General features: G+C 36.3%; 1 protein-coding gene across 1 annotated transcript in view; it reads right to left on the bottom strand.

Annotated features, from left to right (window-relative positions):
* REV3L (REV3 like, DNA directed polymerase zeta catalytic subunit) overlaps positions 1-25451 on the bottom strand; it is a 114587-nt gene that overhangs the window by 30813 nt on the left and 58323 nt on the right. Inside the window, exons 6-17 of the mRNA XM_085217468.1 lie at positions 20719-20813; positions 20044-20148; positions 19030-19114; positions 18796-18944; positions 18371-18499; positions 16999-17233; positions 13644-13783; positions 6432-10629; positions 5080-6062; positions 4416-4498; positions 3255-3380; positions 1584-1776 (exon numbers count right to left, since the gene is read on the bottom strand). Coding sequence (XP_085073594.1) covers positions 1584-1776; positions 3255-3380; positions 4416-4498; positions 5080-6062; positions 6432-10629; positions 13644-13783; positions 16999-17233; positions 18371-18499; positions 18796-18944; positions 19030-19114; positions 20044-20148; positions 20719-20813 — 6521 coding nt within the window. The remainder of the gene's footprint in view (positions 1-1583; positions 1777-3254; positions 3381-4415; positions 4499-5079; positions 6063-6431; positions 10630-13643; positions 13784-16998; positions 17234-18370; positions 18500-18795; positions 18945-19029; positions 19115-20043; positions 20149-20718; positions 20814-25451) is intronic.

Genomic DNA, 25451 nt, shown 5'->3' with positions numbered 1-25451 from the left:
CAATAATAATACAAAAAAGGAAAAAAACTGTATCAATATTGAGTCACTCCACTCAAGAAGTTCTATCCAAGAAAATACTGACAGCTCACACCACTTAAAGCAAGAAATGTCACATTAACATTTAAACATCATTTCATTTCACTTCACTAATAAAAACAGATCAGAACCTTCCCTCAAAATATTACTGGATATCTTAACAGAAAGCCTTTTCTTGATAATTTCGCAGAGAGGCACGCACCTAAGGGAGCCATAGTTTTCTATACTGTGACAAATCTCACTTAGTAAGTTAATGGAGATAATTTTCCTAAAGATAGTAACAAGCATACATACCAGAATAAACTTCACTGAGAATAGTACGGACTTAGCATAACATGATAAAACATCCATAATACTTTGAAAAATAAACTGGTAAAAGAAGGAGCTGTTGCCTTATTGCTGAATTTATTTTTGGTAGGCTTTTGTCAAGACTTTTTAATTTTAGACAGTATTTTGTGGTTTAATACTCTTTATAGTGTCAAAGAAACCCTAAAAGAAAGGACTTTTAAATATTTTTTACTAGCCTAAACCAGTGGTACTCAACCTTTAACAGCTGGAGAGCCACTTCTTTCTTTACTAAATGGAGTTGTAGAGCACCATAAACATCAAGTATCAACAGTGTGATTTTTTTTTTTTTTTTTTTTTTTTTAAATCATGACACTTCAATGTGTGAGGATGCTGCCTCATCATCATCACATATTGATACATCACGACATGACACATCAGCATCCTCTCTCCCAGCAGCATTCTATCTTCAACCCCTTCTGGCTGCTAGGAAGAAGTGGGGTGGAGGGGCGGAAGGGGCAAAAGGGCGAGTTTTTCCCCATTCTGTCCCACGGCTGCTGGGTGGGAGGTGATCTCTACTCTTACCTGTGGGGGGATCCCAGCAGCTCCTTTTCTTTCCCCCTATGGGAGGGGAAACTTCAGCGACTCCCACACTGCTGGTCCATTTGCTCAGTGCTCCCCGCGCTGCCTGATAGAGTGGAGCGCCGATCAGACGCCTACATTGCGAGAGCCGCCTGTAGGGCCATGAAGAGCCACATCCGGCTCTAGAGCCACAGGTTGAGTATCACTGGTCTAAACAAAGCCAAAAAGGTACAATAGAATAAGGGCCCCTGTTTAGATCCTGAAAGGATCAGATAAAACCACAAAAATAACCCTTAAGTAAAATATAAAACATACTGTCTTGCTTTTAACATTTTCTACTTGTAGCTATCCAGCAACTTGAGTAGGAAACTAAAGGCAGGTTTTCCTCTTTATACTTTCAGAACACTGCAGGAGCTTGTCCACAACCATGCAGACAGAGATATTTTGAACATGTTTATATTATTTCTGATTTACAGCCCATGCAATGGTTCTTCAGAAGATATAAGCAGGAAAACTCTACGTTTAATATGGCCATTCATCCAACAGTCAACAAGACAAAATTAAATGAGCTAAACAGCAATATAGACACTCTATTATATTTTGCTTGCTACTGTTTGATTATTATGAAATAAGTATTTTTGTAAAGTATGTTAAAAAAAAACAAAAAAAGAAATAAGAACCTTGGCTGGAGAGTGTCCTGTCACTATCAATCACTATAGCGCCAGTGATTTCTTTTTTATCAGTATTTGGAAGTGCTGTGTCTGATGAGATGCAATAGAATAAAGCACAGATCGGATCAAACTCTGGGTCTGGTTCCAAATCTCGTCTGGTTCGAGCATGTAACTCCATACTGATGAGGGTAAGGTGTTGGACCTACCAACAAATAAATACAACAAATTAGTATGTTTTGGACCTTTCTTCAAAATAAAATAAAATAAAATAAAAAATTATTAACGCAAATGAGCTAACTGTAGACATTTACGTGGTCACTCTAACTAAGAGGTCATATTCTAAAATAATTAGAAGCAATTAATCAGGCATCTCTGGATCTCATTTTTTTGCTAAAAAAAAAACTTACAAGTAAATTAACCGCTTAAAGCACTTTTATATTCAATTATTAAAATTCAATATATGTTTCTGAGTACTGTCTTCTTCTCTCAAAAGCAAATACAATAAGCAGAAATCAACATCAGCAATTATTAAATTCTTTCAGTATTTTCAAACAGTTTTGTATATTGAGCTGAATTCAGTTTCCAAACTCAGCACCACTGTTAGTCTTTATTTTCCTTTTCCTCCCTTGCCCAAGATTTGCAAACAGGCATGAAGACTAAGTCTCTTACAAGGAGGCATGAAGAATACTTATTTTTCCCTTCACTTGCATTAATGAAATTCCACAATGTCTTGCTTTACCTTTGTGTAAAATAGTTCGTATTATGAAACACTCACAACAGTACTTAATACTAATACTATCTTGTTTCTGTGTTGTCTTGCTTAATATAGCCAATAAACTAGACTAATGAGTGAATTTGAGGGATTACAAAGGAAAAATTACAAACATACCTGACTAAGCATGCTGCCCTGAGGGCTCTAGATTTGTTCATCCGTCAGTGAAACAGAACTGCACTATCAAGCTGTATCTCCATTTCCTGTAATATCATTAGTTTCTTCTTGTTTCTCTCATGTTATCTACTTAGCACATAAAACTATTCCTGAGCTTGTCTGTAAGCTGGTTATAGCTAACTCCAAGCAATGAGAGTGGTGACTAATAGGAAGGAAACACGTGCCAGCCAGCCAGCAGCCAAATGTAGTAGTACTGTATTCACATTGCATCCCCTTCTCCAGCACTAATTTTATTCTCTTTTCTCAGACCAACCACTGACACACATGAAATACACTCTTTGAGATACCTACCACCCTAACAAATGCAGAAGAAATCGGCCAATAGATTCAGAACTCACCATGTAGGGATTCAGAGAGGGTCTCACTAACATTCAGTCTGAAGCCTCCTTTCATAAGGAAATGATCCGTGAAAGTTACCATCAACTAGTTTTTCCAGTAATATTTTTATACAAAACCCTACTATTTCCCCCTCCTGATTCTTCCCTTGATGTTTGTTTAAAGGAAGTTTTACCATCTTCTCCACAAAATATTGTGAAATTTAGTCCAATTGTATCAAATAAAGACAACTGAAAATCCAACTAAAGTAGTAGAGCAATTACAGCTGCACACAGCACACACTGACTGATCTTAACTCAGGCAGGGACCAAGGAGGAAAGGTTTTTAAATATTGCCACTATGAAACTAGTTTGATAAACTATCACTTTATAAAATCACATATAACAGTAGGTTACCTCATGTAAAGATTTTGCTTCTTGCAGGTTTTGCACACTGACTTTAAAACCATAAGTGTTATTTAAAGATGGTCCTTCAATCTGAGAAGTCTCTCTCTTTGGAGCACCAAGGGCAGCAAACTGATTCTATTGAACAGTAACAAAAAAACCAACACTCACATACAAATAATGAAAAAACTAGAGATAAGAAAATTAATACAGTGTTGCCAAAACTAAATGAACATTTACCAATAAAAGTGTAAATGCTACAGTACAATTACTAAAGGTAAGCTTTTACTATCCTGGAATAATTTTAAGGAAACCTCATAGTAAAGCAAAAGCCAATTTAAAATGCCTTAAAAAAAAAAAAAATATATATATATATATATATATCATATTGGCTCTCTTAGAAGGGTGAAGACAGGGAAACTAACAAGTCTCTGTTTGCTCTTGACCAACAATTCATCACAATACTCTGCATCGCTTACCACTTTGTAAAGGTGCTAAATCAAGGATACACTTACCCACTTGAACTGGGTGAATACCAGTATGTTAAGAACAAAGAAGATTATTGAGTCAGATCCATGATGCACCTATTCAATTGCTCTGTTTCCAATAAGGGAGCAGAAATACTCTTTACAGAAAACGAGTGATCAAATTCAGTTTCCTTTCTACTCTCTCAGCATATTAGTGCCATTTGCAGATCATTCATGTTTTCAGAAAATGCCTAAGACATTGTCTGAAAACCAACATATACACATGAAGACACATAAATAAATACATTTTTATATATACCCAAGGCTGAACCTAAACAGCAACACAACATTCTTAGATGGTCTCCTATTGTTTCATTAGTGTTTCACTACCCTAAAACAGATAACACACTGTCAAAATCCAAGTTGTTTTTTTTTTTTTTTCCTGCAAGTTAAACTGAGTTCTTCCTAATTTTGAGTGGATACTGACTCTGCAGGAATCCCACTCTACCATTTTAAATATATTTTTCAGCTCTTAATAGCATAAGAAAAAAATAAAACCAACATAGAATAAATTTTAAAAACAAAGTTCCAAAAGAAAACATGTGTTAGAGCTATCTGCTTAAGAGAAAGATTATTAGTGAGAAAGAAAATGGAAATGTAAGCGTAGCATAACAAAAATAAACCTGTACATAAAATCTTTATTTACCTTCATCTGTGTGGTTAGAAGTACTCTTCGAAGACCATCAGGATTAATTCCTCTCTTACGACACAGTTTCTGGGCTTTTGGTTCTAAAAACATACAGGAGTGAAAAACTGTTTAGCCTCAGTAATATTGTCCAAATATTAAGCAATATGCTGCAAACAATCAGAGGTGTTTGTTTTAACATCGTTGAAAGATATTTATATATAAACAAAATTAACATTATTCTCTCTCCAATCCAAGGCAGAATGATTACAATTTAATATCTGTGGACATTTAGAAATGCACAATACAAGGCCAATCATTTACCAAATCTTACATCATTATCTTGAGTACTGCAAAGTTATTTACACTGCACTATGTTTGGAATAAAATTTATTAATGGCAACATAACCAACAAAATTTTGAAGTTCTCCAAATAAGTTACACGCCTTTAAGTTTTTAACTAGCACTTCAGAGTTCAGACAATGTCAGGAAGCACAAAGTTGTTCTGCTTTTCAACTTCTGTCATAATTAGTCACTTAAACAATAATGTGCAGACCTCTTCCTTTTCAAAAGTGCTTTAAATATAATTTTGTGAGGGTGAAGGAATTTTCTCAACATGTCAAAAGAATTATATCATATTCAGGAACGCTTTTTGTGTATCATTAAGATCACTTAATGGATTTACCTGTTGATAAAGGAGTAAACCCAAGAACTTCACGGATTCCATCTTGATTTTTTCTCTGTGTGATGGGTGTACTATGTAAGCAAATGGATTCAGAGTTCCCAGGATCTACACTAAGTAGAAGTGGAGATGTGTCAAAGGTTATCTTAACGTCCTCTTGGGTGGATGGAGAACTTTGTGTGCTTCCAACAGGCGCTACTTTATTTTCTTCAACAGAAGACAAAATAACATCCTGACTTTTCCACTCTGCATCTTCTAAATTGGACTGCTTGGGATCTGGAGATGCTACTTGTTGCCAAGGTGGAAGCACTGGAGAATCTGGTGAACTGTAACTGACATAATAATCTTCTTCCTCCTCTTCCTTATCACATTCTAGAGCTGAAGTGGTAAGTGTCTTGCTTTCAGATGTAGTTTCATTCGCATCTATGTCACTTTTAATATTTATAGAAGCTCCTACAGCACTTACAGACTTGTCATAGGTTTCCTTGGTTTGTGCTTTTGTAGGATCTGCCACAGAGGCAGGAGAGTCCTTTGTAGGCACTATAGGTCTTCCACCTTCCAGGCTTGACAAATTTAAATCTTTAGCTGCTTTTGCTACTTCTATAGATTTCTCTCCAGACAACACTGTGGAGCCGAAATTCTCAGCTGCCTTTTCCAGCTCAGCAGAATGATTCTTAGGCAATTTCTTGAAATGTTCATACTCTTCTTTGGCATGAAGCCATATCTGAACTTGTTGCTGGCTTGGAGCACACTTGCATGGCATTATAACAATTTTTTTGTCTTTGCTAGTTTTATGGCTATTACCTTCTCTTTTATTAGCAGCAGAGTGACCATAACGAGGAGGTGACCCTGGTCTAGGACCTTCAGTCATTGCTGAAAATGCAGTCTTCCAGAGACGTAGCCCTTCTAATGAAAAGTCTCCCTCAAACTCAAGCAGGTCATTTGGAAGCCTAGTTTCTACAGTAAGAAGCCGTCCTCCAATCTCCCTGAAAAGAAAATAGTTTGAATCATTGCTTTGCTCTAAACTACACTGCGCAGGCAGTTTTTGAGACTATACACTAGCAGAGTTCAGCTAACTAGTCTTCTCACAATACAATTCCTGTGGGCAGTATCCATCTTTTACAAAGCAAGCAGGCATACTTTCACTAATATCAAGCAATAAAAAAAGAAAGCATCATGAATGAAGAAGGGTGTTTGCAGAGGAAGTATAGTAATTTTCAACTTCAAATGTACATGTAACAGATGAAATCTTTCATGCAGCTGTGTCACATAACAGCAAAAAATTGTTTACAGGAATAAATTAAACTTAATATAATTACAAGCACATGTAGATAGAAATGCCTTTAAGACAGTACCTTGGCTTTTCTGGAGCATCAGAAGGATTACTGCAAAATGGTTCCTGATAAACTGTTTCTGTGAGATCATGATCCAGTAAAGTTGCCATGATTTCTTCACGACTGGGTGGGGACATAAGCGGCTTAAGAATGTGAGCAGTACGAGGTGTAAAACTTCCATTTTTTGACTGTGAGGGAGAACTGGTGGATCTTGGCGAACTATCTGGAGTTGGAGTTAATGCTTCGTTGTTTCTTGAAACATATAAGTCTAAATCCACAGAGGCTGCATCTATGAGTTCACCATCAGGAGAAGACAGTACAGATGTAAAAGAGGTATTAACTGAATCAAGTGGTTGACAGGGTTCAAAAGTGGTTTCTTTTCTAATGTGGCTTTGAATCCAGTCTGAGCTGGTTGGCTGAGGAAGGTTAAGAAATCTCTCTTTGTTTACTGTATTTCTAGTCAATTTAAATTTTTCATTTAGGCAGATCTCTGTCTCTTGTGTACAAGAGGTATCAATAGAGTTAGACCTAGAAGTTGAAGGATGAACGTTTTTCCTCCGTTGGCTATGACAGTGGTTCTCATTACTATCCAGGGAGGTTTTCTCAAAAAGCTCAGGGCTCAGAGAACCAGGTCTTATCCACTTACTTGTGCTTGAAGAATGCTGTTTTTCTTCATCAGTTTTTTGGTCATTACGACATAGAAAGTCATTTTCTGTTGTTTGTACAGAACCAAGATCTTGAACTGCATCACTCAGAAATTTTTGGGGCAAATTTTGATCTGCTGGGACAAACTGGCTTGCAGAGTAAAAACTGCAAAATCCAGTTTGCCCTATAGTATTAATATCAAAGTTGTAATTGTGGTCTGGAGATAAGCTGTCTTCAAGGGAGTAACAGCTTTCAAAACCAGGGTCAGAAAAAAATATAGGGCTATCATCAGACACAGAATGATCAACACGACTAGTGACTTGTTGGCTTAAAGACTCCATTTTTGAAAGTTTTGGTGTTTTTTCTTTAGGTTTTGTATTCCTGGGAGCACGTGGTTTTCTAGGTGTGGCTGACCGTGACCTTTTGATTGCTTTGTTCTGTTCAAGAGGGCACGGGGTACCTCTGCTCAGCTGTGTTTTAACTGGTACTGGTTCTTGTGTAACATTTGCATTCTGAGCTTTCTGTTGCCTCTTCTGGAGCAACTCTTTCAAAACAGCCAGGCCAGACTGTCCTTCACTGAATGCTGATGGGGCCACTATAGTCCTGTTCTTATACTGGGAAATGGGTTTTGGTTGCGTGGTTGTTTCTGACATAGACTTCTGTTTTACTGGTTCAGGTTTAAAATGTGACATTTCCAAAAGAAATCCTTTCTGTTTTTGATCCCAATTTAGTTGTTTTACTGGACTCTTCAAAGAGGTTATGAAACAGTTTTTAGGCAACTGAAGAGGCCCTGGACTTTCCTCAGCTGACTTAAGAACAGAAGAAGAAGGATCAGAATGCTTGGATGCCTCTGGTATACAAAAAATCTGCTGTTGATTACTATCTTTACATTGCAAATAGCCAGTGGAATGCAACTGATCCATCTTTGTTGAGTCCGAAGACTCGCGAGCTTCACCTGATTTCCCAGCTGATGGTAAATATCTGTTTTGCAAATTTTTTATCTCTTCTGCTTTTACAAAGGTCTTATCTTTAGAGATGCACACATTCTGTGTTACCTGAGTTGAGTGATTAGATGAGTCAAATATGTTTTTAATGAGAGCAGATTCCTTCATTCTAAATACAGTACTTTGAGTCCTGGGTCTTTGAGAGCTCACTTTCAGTCCTTCTCTTCCGGATGCCACAGGAGTTGATGTGAAAGATGAATGAGGGTTTTCTCGTGGAGCAGGCAAACACTGTGCATCTAAAGGTTTATCAAGTTCCATCAATGAATGAAAACGGTCTGATGAATTACATTGTGTATCAGCTGCTGAGGGGAATGGTGCTGATGGCAGATACCCTGCTGTAAAGCCAGGAAGAGGACCATCTCTCCGATGATGAAGCGGCTGTGAGTTGTAAGACATCTCAGGCAGATCTTGATGTTTCAGCACAAACTTCACTTCCGTGGTAGAGTGATTATTTCCTTTTTCATCTTTAAATACCATGCGTTTTCTTGAGGACATTTTTTCTGTTGTTCTCTGTCTTTGTTTTGTTCTAGGTTTCTTCTTTCCATCCTCTGCTGCATTATCACTCTGATTCATCTTTTTCTTTTTCTTGGTAGATACAGTAGGGCTAGCAAATTTCTTTTTACATTTCTTAACCTGAGTTTTTGCTCGACTATTTTTTCCTACATTAGAATTAACGGTCCTGTTGTGGTACATATTACCCCTACTATGTAAAGCTTCTCTGTCCAGGTTGGTCAAAATTTCTTCTGCTTTTGGATCAGTAGGAGACCAGCAGCGAGGTGGTGATGTGTTTACTGGGCTTGTGCTTCTCTCAGAAAGAAAACCTAATTTAGACATAACATCACTATAGTTATAATCACAGTCTTCAGCTTCAGCATTATAGGATGGTGAAGGAGGAGAAAGAATTGTGTGAGTCCTTTTCCTGAAAGATAAAGTTCTTTTAATATTATTTTTACTACCTGTTCTTTGCAGTTTTCCAGCTTTTTTCTTGGTTGACTTATGTTTTGCTTTTCTTTTGTGACTTTTCTTTGGCGTTAGTGGATAAATAGGATATTTGGTTGCAGGAGAGTCAGGAACTTTTGGCCAAAAGTCTTTTAAAGGTGCAAGCTTTCTATATAAATTCATCTTTTCTTCTGTGAGTACCACTCTTTCCTCACTAGAATCTACTTTCCCTAGTTTAACAAGCATATTTTTTCTCCCTCTAAATCTATTGATGATAATATATTTAATAATAACAGGTGGCAGTTTTTTAGAAAGTCTTCTACGTTTTCGAGACTTCTGAGACCCATCCAAACTTTCAACACTTTCTATTGGTTGAGGTAGATTAATTTTTGAGTTGTGTGCGACAAAGCTTGATTCACTGTCTTCAGTTTCATAATTTACCTTTCGTTTAGTTCGAAGTGTGTATTTATTCCCACATAATCCAAATGACTGCTCAGTTTCAAGAGATCCATCTCCAATTTGGCAGTCAGTACAATGAGCAGTACTTGTAGGCATTTTGTTTTCAAAAGCCTCAAAAGGAACTTGGACTAAGTCACTAGGTAAAGCACTATCCTTATCAGGAATATTACTACAAGCATTACCTTGTGTATAGCAGCTTTCCTTCACTGATACAACATCACTTACAGTTGCAGGCTCCTGATGATTGATAAAACTGTATTTCTTTTTATTCAGCTTCAACCTGGACTGTTTGTTGCCTTGCTGTAATTTATATGTCACAGGTGCTAACTTTTGTGGTCGGCTAAGACAGTTTGAAAGAACAACACTAGGAAAGAACATATAATGTGCTGCTTGTTGACTGAGACTTGGCTTTTCTGTTTTATGCTCCTGAAATTCTTCATACCTAATTTTAAGCTTATTAAGGCCACCTTCATCAGTGTTATTTTCAAGTGAATGTACAACAGTTCGACTGCCTCCTGAACAAGACACCAATTCACAATTTTCTGTAACTGTTGCTGGAAAAAAACTATTTATACTTGCGCTGCTGGCTTTTTCATTTAGTTCAGAGGATATTTTACCTTTGGAGTGGCCAGAGTGGCTCAAATCAGAAAAGTTAAAAGAGTTTTTATTCAATATGCTGTCACCAATGTGGCGGCCCACATGCATAAAAGAGACATCTTTCTCAGTCTTTCTAATGCTAGTATACTTCCTGCTAGGTATCTGTCTGCTCACTGATGAAATATCATCTTCATACTCAAAAATATTATTTTCACATGAAGGAACTGGAAGAGTATCTTTCTTGTTACTCTCTTTATGTGAGTTTTCTGCATGGGTACTATTGCTGAATGACGTTGGGTACTTTGCTGTGTAAGTGCTTTCTTTTGTAAGAGAATGAACTGAAAGTTCCGGTCTTGTTTCTGTGTTTGGTTGCGAGAGTTCTTCTACTAAATCTTCGTTATTCAAAACGTGGTTAGAAAGGGCACTTGTGTGTTTACACTGAAAAGTAATTTTAGCAGAAGATGGGGGTTCTAGTGTAGCAGCATCTTTGTGAAAGATTGAGGTCTTTACAGACATTTTGCTTGTTGCAATGACGGAGGAGTGAGTTCGAGAACTTTCATTATTCAAAGGATTGTCTGAAATGGAAGACAAGCAATTTTACTCTAGTTTTCCTGTAAAAAAAGAATAACTATGCTATTAATTATTGTAATGACATTTTCATGAAAGCCCTCCCATAACAGAAATCAAAACAATACTAACTCACATTCCATTTATGATCATGACAACTACAGGCCCCAAATACATGAGTTGCTTTATCAAAATCACATCATTAATACATTTGTGTCTCAAGATATCCTGTCAGTTACTTATAAATTATGGGCTTGAATACATTTCCCAAAGATTTCACAATGATTTGCTTAAAGAAGGCTTCTGAAATCATTTTCAGAAAGCTCAATACAAAGACATTAACTTTTAAAAAAGCTTGTATCCTGCTTTGTCCCTGAGAAGTATGAATGCTTCCTGGTTCTGAAAAAGAAAGTAACATACTTAAGATGATTTTCTCCAAATAGAAAAGTAATTCCACAAAAAGGTGAAGTATGATCTTACAACACAGCAACAGCTTTGTATCAACCATCCTGTGCAATAAGTGTAAGACAGTTTGCTGTACTTTTAAAGCAGAGCAACCCAACACCCATTCAGGTGTCTATATGAGGAGCTTGCCCCATTTAGTTAGATCATCAGTTCATACTCATGGATTAGTATTTCCACAAAGATCTACAACCAGCTGCGGTACTTGTCCTGTGAAGACTCGTGGTGTGATAAATAGGACTATTTCTCTCTTTCATTGGTACTTTCACCACATTTACTGCAGGATAAGGGTGTGCAGACACCTAGTAAGTAACATATTAACAACTACTTTGCATTAATGGTGTGCTTCTCTTAACCACAGTGAGCACTAAGCAACTTCAAGGAGTTTATTCCACTTCAGAGGCAGATACTACAGAGCTGAGGGCACACAGCAGTTTGTTCATGTGCCCAAACCTCAGGCTGAAATGTTGAAGGGGAACATAAGTTATGAAATGTGCTGTATGACTTGAAAATACGTGTTGCAAACTGTTGTACTATGTGGGATATCCTTTAAGCATTCATCTTTTAAGTCTAAACCAATTTGAAAATTATCCAAGATTCATAGTGCCTTCACCTTCACAACTTATTTGTAGCTGGGTGAAAAAAATAAAAGAAAGTCTCAATCTGTTTCTAATAACATTTTCTAAGGCAAACACAGAGTCACTGAGCTGTGAAACATATCTGGGAGATGCAGCCTGTGATTCTTTGGGTGTAGGAGGAGGCACTCATACAAAGAACGAAGGTGATAATGGAAGATGAAGAAAATGGGAGTTCAGTGAAATGTCAAGTGAACATTTGGAAGATACCTGATTATTCAGATAAGAAAATTGCAAAAATATTTATAAATCAGTAAGATGTTATGGACACTGAGATTCATGTGTGGATAACATTTTTTTTTTTTTAAATTCAGATGACCTAGACTGAGATCTGTTTTGAATATCTCCTGTATTAAGAAGGGTACGCAGCAGAAGTTATTTTATGTTTGATTAAATGAGAACAAATATACCTATTTTAAGTGGACTTTCTTTTTCTCCATGAGAGTATTCAAGATATTTGAAATATTCTACAGTTTAAACAGTTATACAGGATACAGTCTTATTAGCCAGAAGCATCCCTTTTTACAGGAAGTTACAATGTACTGCAAATAAGGAAATTACAATTCTGTATTTTGCAAGAAGTCATATGAGTAGTACCTCAAGTAATGTATTAACCTTACCATTTATACCTACAAAAGCAAAGGATAAAAAAAACCTACACTCAAAACAGCAATCGTGAAAGAATGGTTCTGAATGTCAATGTAATAAGATCATATAGCTCATTTTCTTCAATATGGAATTGTTTATATTAATATTAAGACATATGTATACATATTAAGACATATGTATTTTATATACTGATATATGATGCTTGTTACTTTGTCAAATAGCTACAAGAGATACTAACTAATACATAACTAGTAATAGATTACATTCCTTACCCTAAGAGCAAATGCAGCAATAGGAAATTAGGTATATATAATAAGTATATATATGAGCACCAACAAGATTTTTACACTATTCCGTTTTTACTATGGATTAAGAAAAAATTTCTGTACAAAAATAATGCTAATCACAATTTAAAATTTTAAAGGTATTCAAGCATGACTAATACAATGTCTTTTAATCAAAGGACAGCAATTACTGTTGATTAGACCAAGAAAAAAAATGAACTTAATACTGCAAAAATTCAGGATACAGACATATTTCTTCTTCCTTCACAATGGGTTCTGTACATTTTTCATTTTTTGCTCTGAATTTTATAAATGTGAAATTATGCAGCTTGTCTAATGGAACAAGTAACAACATTTACGTATTTGCCAAACCTCAAAACGTGCATTCTATTAACCATGGTTATTTTGAACAAAGACAGAGGGTTAGAGAGATAGCAAAATATATCTCTAAAGATTAATTTATTTTTATAGATTTTTGAAAGGCAGTTTTTTCTGCAGCAGTCTACTACTGCATAATTTTAAGACATGTTATCCCAGAATGTGAACAAGCAACCTGCAGAATGAGACATAGCCTCAAAGGCTCTACATATTTTAGCATGGGTGGTGTATATTTGCAAAACAAAGTTAACCATCTAAATTCACACAATCTACTGTTTACAACAAAATCATAGCAGGATAAATGGTCCTACAGAATCTTTAATTTCAGCACCATATTTGCATAACAAATCATAACAGAAAAATACCCCTTGCAACAAAGAATTTATCCACAGAACTAATGAAATTATATTCTTTTTTAAATCATTGATACAATAAGAAATAAAGGTCCTGGTAATCCACTGTGGGTGTTGAGATTAAAATATTGTTGACTTTTAAGGAAGATGTTAAAGGCCTGCTTCAGAAATCCATTGAAAATAATTCCTGCCAGCTGAGACAAGAATCAAAGACATTCCGTATATCCAAGATTTAGCAAATTGATCTGAAGATAAATTCAGGTAGCAATTCAACTCCAAAGCTGTTTTTCTGTTTACTTACCACCATTTTCATCTGCAGTCCCATCTAGCTGAGGTATAGAGAGATTAGTTAGGAGCATATTGCTACCACTCCACTCCATTTCTTCCTCTGAAGACGAATCCTCTTCTGTTGAACTTCGATGCATATTTTTGCCAACTGACCTACAGAAAATGAAGGAATCAACTAATGCAGAAAATACCAATAGAAAATAGTAAATACCTTTAGCTTTATGAGGCTAAAAGGCTGTGTAACTTGGGTGAGCAAAGTGAAATAAAAAATGCGTTATATTTCTTACTAGGAAATTCAGAGTATCATTATTACTTTAGCAAGCAAGAAAAGTAGTCAAATATCTAACATCTACAGGGAAGAATAGGGAAGAACAGCAGGTATTACTATTTTAAGAAGTTAGAGAAGGGTGTTAGTTGCTTAATTTTCGTAGAATCAATAAGGTTGGAAAAGACCTCTTAGATCAAGTCCAACTGTCCAGCTACCATTAATATTGCCCTCTAAAATATGTTCCAATTTCACTGAAATTTAATTTAATTGCTTGAAATTTGGGGACTAAACCAACTACATAATATGTTTTTAGTTTAGCTGTTAGGAAAACCATTGGGGACTGCCATGGGAGACAAAGGTGAACCTGACTGTGCAGCATACCTCTGTAGCAAAGGTGATTAGCTGCACCCTGGACTGTGACTGCAAGACTGTTGACAGTATTAGTAGCTGTGTGGCTGCATCTGGAGAAATGTGCTCAGTTTTAGGCTTAGGGTAGACACTGGAGCAAATCCAGCTGAGGGTCACCAAGGTGCTCTGGGGCAGGAGCAGGTGATAATCAAGTGCAAAAAGTAAGGTCTACTATTTTATTATGTTGTCCCACAACATCAGAGGCAGATGGTGATGGTATGTTCCTGTTTGACAGATGGCAGCAAAGGGGCAGTCTGACAGAATGGCATCTGACATGGAAGCATGTATGAAGCAAAAGTGCGGAACTGAATTACTCCATACGGATAATTTGCACCTACTGACACTCATCAATGTTTGCTGAGCATTTATGGAGACCAAGCAGTGGATATGACTACATACATGAGGCAGTGGGTGGTGTGTTTCAACAATCTCACTGTCATAGGAGCTGTGAAATGGCAAGTCACCTCTGCTGGTGTATATTTTTATGAGTGTGGCATGCAGGTTCTTGTTCATCACTAGCAAAAATTCATAGCTAATGGAAGTGACTATGTTAAAAATTAGTGTTTTGTAACTGAGAATTTCTCTATCAAATAGTCTTGTTGTGCTCTTTGAAGCCGTTGTAGTTTCCATGGAAATAAATAGAAGGCATTACTTCTTGAGCAACTTACATGTAAAGGAGGAGGAGGGGTATGGAAACAGGATTTGCTCAGCCTTGAGAAAAAACTATGATCTTGTTGCACTCACAAAATACTCAATGGGCAGATAAAAAGAAGAAATCAGATTCAGATGTCCGTAGTGGCATGAAAGGGGGAAAAGGATAGAGGGTTGCCTCGGGAAATGTAATGTACAAGGGAAGCATTCTTGATGAGGAGGATGTTCAAAATACCAGAACATGTTGTCCATAAAGACTATGCAATCTCTGTTCTTAGAAATACTCCTAACTTGTCTAGCACCTTAACTCATCTTAGGCAACTGATGTAGTCAAAACTGTTTTGATCAAGGCAACATTTAGATGTTTCTTCCACCTTTGATTATGCTATGATTCTGTGCACAAAGCAAATCTTTGTCAACACCAGTAAACCAAATTGGGCTTGAGATGACTTCTGCAAAGAACAACTCGAATCATTTGGCATTCCAGCCTAGCATTTGGATTCCAGGAAATTTTGTCTGACTCAGCATGATACTGCCATATGGCTCTTTAAGAACCAGTTCATGCTTCACCGGACGTTTTTTCTCCCAGTAGTAATCAAACCCAAGCTGTCTAATTCAGTCACTAGTGTACTGCTACACCCTGACATTTTTTGCGTAATCTATTATCTCAGTATATTATTTGATATAATGTAAGATTGCTGGATTCTCAATAACAGAAAAGTGATAGAATGTACGCATTAGAAAGCAGTACAAATAGAAGGAACCATGAACAGAGTTGGATCACATCCATCATGAAACTCCAGCTGGCTCCCTGTGCATGATCAGAATCGTGCAGGGGACAGAACTACCCATGCTCTCTTCTGAAGTCAGTCCAAATTCTGAAAGGATCACAAGTGGACCTGCACAGATCTCCATGGGATAACACCTGTTATGTACTCCACAGTGCTTTCTGTTTGAGATGACAGTGTAGGCATACATGACCAAGTTACTCATCATGAGCCAGCTCATCAAGTCTGATGAGATTTAAGTTGGATTCTTTATTGCATAAAAGCAGTTAATTCATTCAGGATCCTACTTGACTTCAGAAATTGTACAGTTATGCCCATACAAAGCTGCACCCAAGCTAATAAATGCTGCAAGATGTAGACTGTAGACTATGTAGACTAGTTTTACAAATCTTGCTACAAAGATCAATGTTAAGCATCTTAGATGGAAAGTCCAACTTTCCTGACTACTGTGACAGGAAAAATTTAAAAATAAAATCAAAAGGTCAAAGACAAGTTGCGTTAGAAATGAAGTATCTCTAGAACTAGGAAACTAATGATCTAACTTCTGATTCCATTACAGCCTCTCTTGCTCTCTGAATCATAGTATAATTATAATTTCTGATATTAAAAAAAAATCAAAATGTTATATGTTAAGTCCCTCATCTTTCAAATAGAGTTATAAATACCAGAAGGTCTGCCCAAAAAGCAAGAGTGAAGAAAAACTGGATAGAGCTTCTTGCAAAATCCATCAGTGCAGACTGTACAAAAAGTCATTACAACCTGAGAAGAATTCAATAATCTTAACCTTAAAAATATTAAGTCTGCAACCTTTAGCAGTCCAGCAAAGAGAGAAACATTCATGTTTTAATCTAAGCTTTGAGCATGGAAACTAATGGGTGCTTTTCTCAGGCTTGTGTGTCAGTCTTCACAAGAATATTTCTTAAACATTCGCTTCAATGAAAGTTGTACATGCAGTATCCAAGATTATTTTGTGCTATATGCATAGGTATTACTTTAAAAAGAGTTTACTATTACAATTTTCATATCCAGACTTGTAGGAAAAAAGGCATTACACAATTTTTCCTCAAACACTAAATTAGAAGCTTAGGTCTAAACAAACATTTCATCTACATCCACATATAAAACTAACAAGCTGCAGCACCAGCTGATTTTTCCAGTGCTGTTAAAAGAGACTCCTCTACAATCCACTTTAGCACACCTAAATATGAGGATGAAAGAGGAAAGATTAAATAAAGAAAATCACATGTCTATACCTTCTTTTTGGCCCGGGCTCTTCTATGCTACTGTCCCATCTTTGGGACATTATCAAGCTAAGTTCCATTTCTTCTTTCTCGCACTGTGGCTCATTTTCTTCATCATCGCTGTTTTGAGAATTTCGACAGCTCCCAAGAGAACGATGGTGAGAGAGTGCTTTGTGATGCTCCATCTGATATCCATCACTCTCCAAACCAGCCAACACATCAATCATGGCCTCATCAGCACTGTCCACTGCAGAAAGAGCCCACACAGATGAAGTCTGTATTTTGTGCTATTTGTTAACCACTGCTTATAATCTGCTTGTAAAACAAAATCCTAACCATCTAAAAATCTACTAATTTGCTACTATTCAAAGCAAGGTAGGCTAGAGAAACAAAGCTCTTTCCATGCTTCTTTTTTCAGTTTTATTCTTCTTTTGCAAGCCGCTTTTCTACAATACTAACAATCTTTTTCTGAAATTATTTTTATTTATGCCCTCCTGTTCTAAATGTAGTAGATTTAGTGGAAGCACTTCTCTCTTCCTCCACCCTCCCATACCTCCTCAAATTCAGTCTCACTCTCCCCTAATATATTCACACTATGCATGTATCAGAAGTATTGGAGGCAAAGGGTTTTTCAATATTTTTCCCTTCCACACTTTGTAGCACCAGCTTCAGTGTATACTAACACCACTTCTTCTTATGCTTATACTACTTTATGTATCTTATATAAAGTATATGTTTTTTGTCTCCTCTACAGACCTTCCTCTACTTGAACTATTTCTACCTGAAGTAACTTTCCATTCAATTTGGCAAGTTATTTTATTGTTTTTTCCTCATGCCACCCACATTTGTTTGCTGTCCCAGTCTCTCTCCATCTTTTTAATGTTTTATTCTTTTGCTTCTTTGCCTTCAACCATTCTTTTGTATCCATGCATTTTGTGAAATATTTCTTCTTGCAGTTTGTCATTATCAGCCTATAGTATATCTAGATAGCTGAACTTCTAAAAGTAGCTCACAAGCATTTTCTCGGAAGAGCTGGGAACTGATAGAATAGCACTGACAGACAGTCAAAATCCTGTTTAGTCTAATGGTTTTTGTCCTACTACCCAAAAGCATAAGGAAGAGTAACATCCCACAGGAGACTGCACTAAGCTCACCTGTCAAGAGGTCGGGTTACTGAACCAGTAAAAGATGTAACTTCTACAAATACACTGTCCTGGTGAAATTATTGGAAAATAAGGTGTTTTTGCAGTGGAAGAGGTGAAGTTGCAATTTGCTTGAAAAATCTCTGAGGTAACTAACTTTCTTTTGTGATCAGTAGTGTTAACACAACAGACTGTGGAAAAATAAAACTGCTAAAAAGAAAAGCCATTCTGGTCATACTTACAAAAAACTGTAGTCTGACTCAGTTTTTGAGACAAACGATGAAAGCTCTGACTATTCTCCACAATGTTTAAAATTGCTTCTTCATTAATAAGTGCTTCCTCTTCTTTATCTGTATGCATCCTATTGGATTCTTTAACAGAAGATCAAAAAGAGAAGGATAAAACTTCAAAGAGTCACAGACATCAATACATTATGAAAGAAAAGCAGTTTAAATGGATTTTACTTTCAAGTATGTTTCTGTTACTTGTTACAGCAATTCTAAAAAGGCTTACTCTAACAAATAAGGCAATAAAGGCAAAAACTAGCCTTCATTTTTTTAAAAGAGACAATCAGATCTTACTTGGCTTAGTTCTGCTAATAGTAAGTGTAACCGAAGCACAACAGAGATTTACACTTAAGCAATTATAAGCTATTAAAAATACTCACCTTTGTTCACCTTTTTATCTTCATGCACTTCTACCATATTCGCTGGCGTACACTGAAAGGTTTCTGGAGAAAGTACCTCAGAATGTAGTGTTAGCTCAGCAGAGAACTCCTCTGATCCATTACTGTAGTCCACTGATCCTGACAATGTTCTAGTTAATTGAAAACCAATTTTTAAATGCATATTTAAGGTCTGCTCAAAATATTATTGTTTATGGCAAATGACCAAATACTTACACAGAGAAATCATTTTGCTTGAGGATTTCTTTGAGTCTCTTCTGAAAATACTTTTCACTCTCTGTTGCTGGCACAAATCCACGGTCTTTAAATTAAAAAAAATATATTTGTTATTCACTTCTACTTGGACCTATCAACACGGAGAGCAAATTACTAATTCTATTAGGAGATGGCTCAAAGTGGAAGTGTCCACTAAGTGCCAAATTTGAGGGCTGATTTTTCAAGTGTATTGAAACACTTTAAAATACTCCACACACTCCTACTGATCTCATTTTCATTTCTAAGTATCAATGGCATTTAAAATCATGTTGCAATTACATCAAAGTGAGCATTCAAGAAAAGACTATTTAATCAGTGAACAATTTTGAAAATCCTGGTTTATGCAGCCTGAATAGCATTACAGAGGAAAAAAAAAACCACAGTAAGAAAGCAGTTTGCCTAAGCCCAGAACACACCTCTTTCCTTCTTGCAATCTTCTGACTTGCTTGCCAAATATCATTCATATTTTAAAAGAAACAGGCCTAGGTTCTACAGAGAATAGGCTTATTCAATATGCAATTAATCTGCAGAGCACAGTCTTTCCTGTGTAATGAATTTTACATACAAATAAGGGATTTCTCTATCCTATATAATTTTCATTTAACATCATCTTAGCTTTAATTCAAAGGAACTGGTCTTATGCATAAATATCATAGGAAACTTCAGGATAAGAGATTTAATTTTGCTAGTATTTAAACATTTAAATATTTTTGTCACATAGTATGAAATCTTAACTGTCATTATCATTCATTCAGCCTAGCACATTCTGCAGCAAATGGAATGCAATGTTTTGTATCTTACTTTTCATATGGAATACATGTATTGGTAAATCAGTAAGCTTAGAAATGTGAAAGAGTACATCTAAGAAGTCCTGAAATTTGATACACCCATTTCATTTCTACCTTCTGCTTGTTTCCCATTCCCAAAGATTTTGAAAAATAGCTGCACAATTTTTGTTTTTTTGTTTGTTTTTACCTTGAGAATCTGGTGTCTTAATCTGAGAAGATTCACATTTCTCTCTCCGTCTCTGCTTTTCATCTTCCCATATAGCTTGCAAACCAGGGTTTCTACCAATCTGGGCTAAAAGTGAAGGGAAGTCTGTCAGCATGACATAAAACATTCTTTCCCCATAATAAAAAACAAACAAACAATCAAACAAAAAACTATAAAATTTACTAAAACACATCTTCAACTCTTGTCATTCTAACCCTTCATTATTTTTTACTGCAATGCTTGCCTTACTGAAGGACTCAGTGTTAGGTAAAAGCTACGGCATACAATTCCTATTTGTTTTCTAGATTTTTAACCGGTCTTCTCACCAAGTTTGTATGTGTATGCTTATATGCATGAATACATACACACATATACTTGATGTAGGCTTTTTACATGTAGATCTGAAGCCTTCTGTAATCCATTAGCAATAGTCTTTTTTTTCTTACTACTCAGAAATATAAACTGTTCTCAAAATATGCTTTTCTCCAGAGTTTATTCAATTTGTTTATTTATTTATCTTCTCACTTAGAAATGTAGAAATTAATAGATTATTAACACTGAAATCTGGATTGTGGCTTAACTGAGCTCAATCTTACAAAAAGAAAACAATACAATTGCTATTCTAAAGTATTTATGTGGAAAGTTTCCATACTTCACCTTCAATATCCAGTTGATTTAAAATGTCAGCAGCTACTGCATCCACCTCCAATTCACAGGTACTTTGTGGCTCAACGCCTTTCAACATTAAAGAACTATAACAACATAAACACAATAGGTTAATTTTATCAGTCTGTTATTTTGAAACATGCATAATCACTGTTTTCTAGCTGCACTAACATCAGGAGGGATAAGAGAATGAATACAGAATTACCACTTCTCATCTTCACCTACAAAGTCTTAAATTAATGTTCATATCCAAACCTAATTAGTTGACATAATTTGATTCTTCAGTTTAAAGGGTTTTCTTTTGGTGGGAAGAAGAGAAAATATTGGTAAACAATTCTAAATACTACAGCATTTATCATAATGTTCTCCCTGTCAAATACAATATGAAACATTCTGTAGGACTCTCAGCCAATAGGACCATCTATGGGTATGATCTTATATCCAGAAGAAATAGGAGCAAAAACCTTCCTTTTCCATTCACAATTCAGAGCAACCAAAAAAATAACAGAAGAGGCAAAAAATGTTTTATTTTTCAGAAAATACTCTTTTTTTTCTCTCTCTTCACCTCCCCCCAATGGTGCCTGGGGGAAGGCTGATAAAACATAAGCGAGGTATTAGACAGATTCAAGCTTATTTTGTAACAATTTGATAATCATCCTTTTAAGGGACAGATCTACTAAGGTCAGTGGCCTTCCATCTGTTGCTGTCAATGAACTAATTTTTAAGGAGTGCATGGAGGAGTCTAAGAAAGAAACTTTCTCTAAGGTTTATGTAGAAGTCTGTAGAAGATGATCAGAGGGCTGAAGCACTTCTCCTATAAAGAAAGGCTGAGAGAGCTGGGCTTGTTTAGCCTGGAGAAGAGAAAGCTCACTGCAGCCTTAAAAGAGAGCTTGCAAAAAACGATAGATACTGACTTAAACATTCTGATAGAGAGAGGATAAGAGGGAATGGTTATAAACTAAAGGAGGAGAGATGTTAGATGTTAGATTCTTTACTCAGAAGGTGGTGAGGCACAGGCACAGCTGCCCAGAGAAGCTGTGGGTGCCCCATCCCTGAAGGTGCTCAAGGCCAGGTTGGATGGGGCCCTGGGCAGCTGAGCTGGGGGGTGGCAGCCCTGTCCACAGCAGGGGGTTGGAACTGCATGGGCTTTAAAATCCCTTCCAACCTGAGCCATTCTAGGAAAATAGAAAAACCTTTCAAAATTTATAGGAAAAGGTAAAAAGATCTCTTCAACACCACTGAAAACTAAAATAGGCTATTATTTAACTAAAATAGACTCTTTTTAGGATCCTTTGTATACATTATACTATCTGGTGACTCAACATTTGCATGCCTAAATAACCTAACATAACTACACAGCCTCAAGAATCTCAACATAATCTTTAAAATATAACTCAACGGTATTTCCAATCCTGTCTGCATACCTTGAATAGAAGTCACTATAGCACAAATAGCTAGCAAATATCATATTTAAAAGCTGGGTATCTCTTACACCTACTCTGGAAGGTAAGTATTAAGCTATTTAAAACTCTAAAAGAAACGTAAAGTTAAACTGCTTAGATATATTACTTCTGTTATACAAGCAAAATTCTGACTACTTAGAAAACAGCCCATGCAAAGGAGCTGTTCACAGTCCATGTGATAAATGAATTATCAAATGAAAAACAGTCAAAAAGTAGCCTGGCAGAAGTCGTAAAGCACTTAGGTAGAATTCATTCACAACTGCAAGATCCTATTTATTAACATATGGCTACCAGCCTCCCTAGTCAACAGTACTGTTTCTGAGCAGTTGTAATAATTAAAAGAGTAGATCACAGAATTCCTACATCAAAGCAGCTCAGTCTTTTAGCTGAAGTAGACTGCCCATGACCCAATGCACACTTAAAGGACTATCCATGGTCATCACTTCCTTTTTTTAACAGTCACAATGTCAGCTGAGAAACAAGTCCATAACATGATCAAAATGCATTCTTTCCACATCATGTACTTTGGATGCTCACACTCAAACCACTCAGAGACTTTGCACTGCAGGCAACAGGACCTGCAGCAAGCTGAAACTTGCATTTTGATCACATAATCTGAAGAGCTGCAAAACCACTGGGAAACAAGAATGAGGGGGGAGGCTGCAAGAACACTGCTGTTTCTTATGCTGGTTTGGTCATCTTAAGCAAACATTCACAGCATGTCAGGAAAACATATGAAACAGCTGTATTTCTCATAATCCCAAATCAAACCACATATCCTGAGCAGCTATAATGCTACAATTACCAGGTGAGAAGACAGCCTGAAGAAGACAGAGTATATCCAGACTTTAGTTAGTTGAGCACACAAGCTACCTGAGGTGATCAGCAGTTAATATTTCTTGAAAGGCACTCAAAGTGGTCTGCTACAGACACTGCCCTGTGAAAGACTAACCACTGGACTCATACTGCATTTATTCTGCAAAAATCAAGATAATGTCAACGTAATCTAAAAAAATAACTATTTGAGAATATTTTCATAAGAACAAGGTTAGAAAATAATACTTATCAAGTCCTATTCAACCTTCTTCATAGCATCTAAGCTTTCTTTTGTAAAACAAAAACCAGGATTGCTTGCAAGGCAGAACTTGGAACACAAATGTACAAAAGACAGCTTTTGGTGAGGAGAAACACAGAAGCTGAAACATCCTATCTCTATGAGAACAAAGTTTACTTTGTTGAAAAGCAAGATAAATCAAGGTTGCAGAGCAGCATATTGCCATGACCAGGCTACTAGAGATATATTTAAAATTCATTTAAAATTCCCATTTCTACCTGCACACAAAAGTGAAACACTAAAATATAAACCTAATGTATGTACACAGAAAAAGCTCCAAATCAATTACTTTGAAAACAGGAAGAGGAGTTAAGGAGAATGAATCTCATTTTTGAGGAAAGAAGTTTGTTGGCACTAACCGCTGCCATAATAACAAAGTAGGATGAAAGCTCTTCCCAAAGACTGTACTGAGGATTGGTTCATCAGGTGCCAAGACACTGAATTAAAGCAAGAATTGACACAGTATTAAAAAAAATTATCCACTACAGTTTGCTACATTCAATGCCCTCAAAAATCCTGAAGGATGGGCATCAAGGTCAGTATCTTAATTCACCAACATTAATGACAGAGTAGGGAAATTAATTCTGTGATGACTGTCTAAGGTATTTATAATGTTAAACTGAGGATGGCAGATATAAAATGAATCCCATAGAGTAGCTAAAAGGTGTCATTCCACTCCACTGACAAGGACTCTACCCCTTCACATAATTGTTTTGATATTCCATATCCTGTTCATGGAAGAAGAACTTTCTTTGTCTGCAGTATGTTCCAGTGACTTGAATAATATACATATTTAATTAAAGACCAAATGACTACATAAAAACATGTACATTCTGAAAAGTGAGAAAAGCAATTATGACAGCCAGAAATCTAGAAGAAATCTTCGACATTACATAACTGCTAGACTGTGTAATAATATTATTTGTTATTTCCACGTTCAGTAGCAGATCTAGGATTTATGGAAGAAAACACTTCTCAAAAAACATCCTACGAATCATTCTGCTTTCAACACACCACACCCAAGTGGGAGACCTGACCACACTCCAAGTCTGATGTTTACCAGAAAGTTCCCACTGGAACCCATGGAAGTGCTTCATCTTTTATTAACAGCTACCCGAGGAATAACATAAATGTGTCTCATATGAAAAGCTCCTCTTGTTAAAGACATTGGATAGCACTATCAGGTTTAGGTGACTAATGTTTATTTTTAAGTGGGCTTTCTATGTTCCATGTGTGCTAACACAGGCATGCATCATACCTAAAAGCCTTACAACATCAGAGATTCCCAGCCACTACTGTCTTTGGACATTTGCCCACTTCATAATAGAACCACTGCAGAATTAGATCTAAAAAAACTAGTCCTGGCTTAGTATAGTAAACTAACAGTATCAGCAAGAGATTAACCAGCAGCAAGACTGGAGATGGATGGAATAAGCTGTTCTGGAAAAGCAGTAGAGTAGTAAGGTGCTATCCAGTATTAAGGAGTGAGTTCAGCCATCAAGAAACTTTGCACAGTTCTCAAATGTGTTTTTGAAATAAGGATTCATCACTGTTTTTTTCTACATAACATGCTGTTACTGTAACATGTAACATGTTATATATAAAACTTTCAAATAATATTTTGCCTACTACCAGACGTCTAGCATCAGATTTCAATCATTTGCTGTACCAGAAAAGTCAAGAAATGCCAGCTTGGTCAAAACAGGGAATTTGGTATCACATGCAGCAAGGACATGGCAAATACATGTTGGAATCTCTCTCAAAGCTGATTCTGAATGTATACAAAACCAACTAAACAGATACTTTCATCATTTATACAAGACAGTCCTCTACACTATATGGTTTCAAACAACATTTTACTGTTTTCCCCTTCTGCCTTTTCTTGAAAGATCAGCTAACAACAATGAACAGGTAACAAGCAGTAGAATATTTACAAGACACCCATATCTGATATAAAGGAAGAACAAAGACTTCAGAGTTCAGTAACGACATGTAAGAGACACTCCAAGCACTGTCGGAAACAGCAGTCAAATGGTGAAAGACAGTAAATAAAAATCTTGTACTGAGCAATTCACAAAGCATTTAAATATTTAAATGTGAGCTCTTCAAGGAGACTGAATAATAAAATGAAGAGACTGTGCTGGGAT

This window comes from Meleagris gallopavo, chromosome 2 (genome assembly GCF_905368555.1).
Source record: "Meleagris gallopavo chromosome 2, MGAL_WU_HG_1.1, whole genome shotgun sequence".
Lineage (NCBI taxonomy): Eukaryota > Metazoa > Chordata > Aves > Galliformes > Phasianidae > Meleagris > Meleagris gallopavo.
Note: the sequence above shows the minus strand (reverse complement) of the source record. Positions and strands in the feature narration are given on the sequence as shown.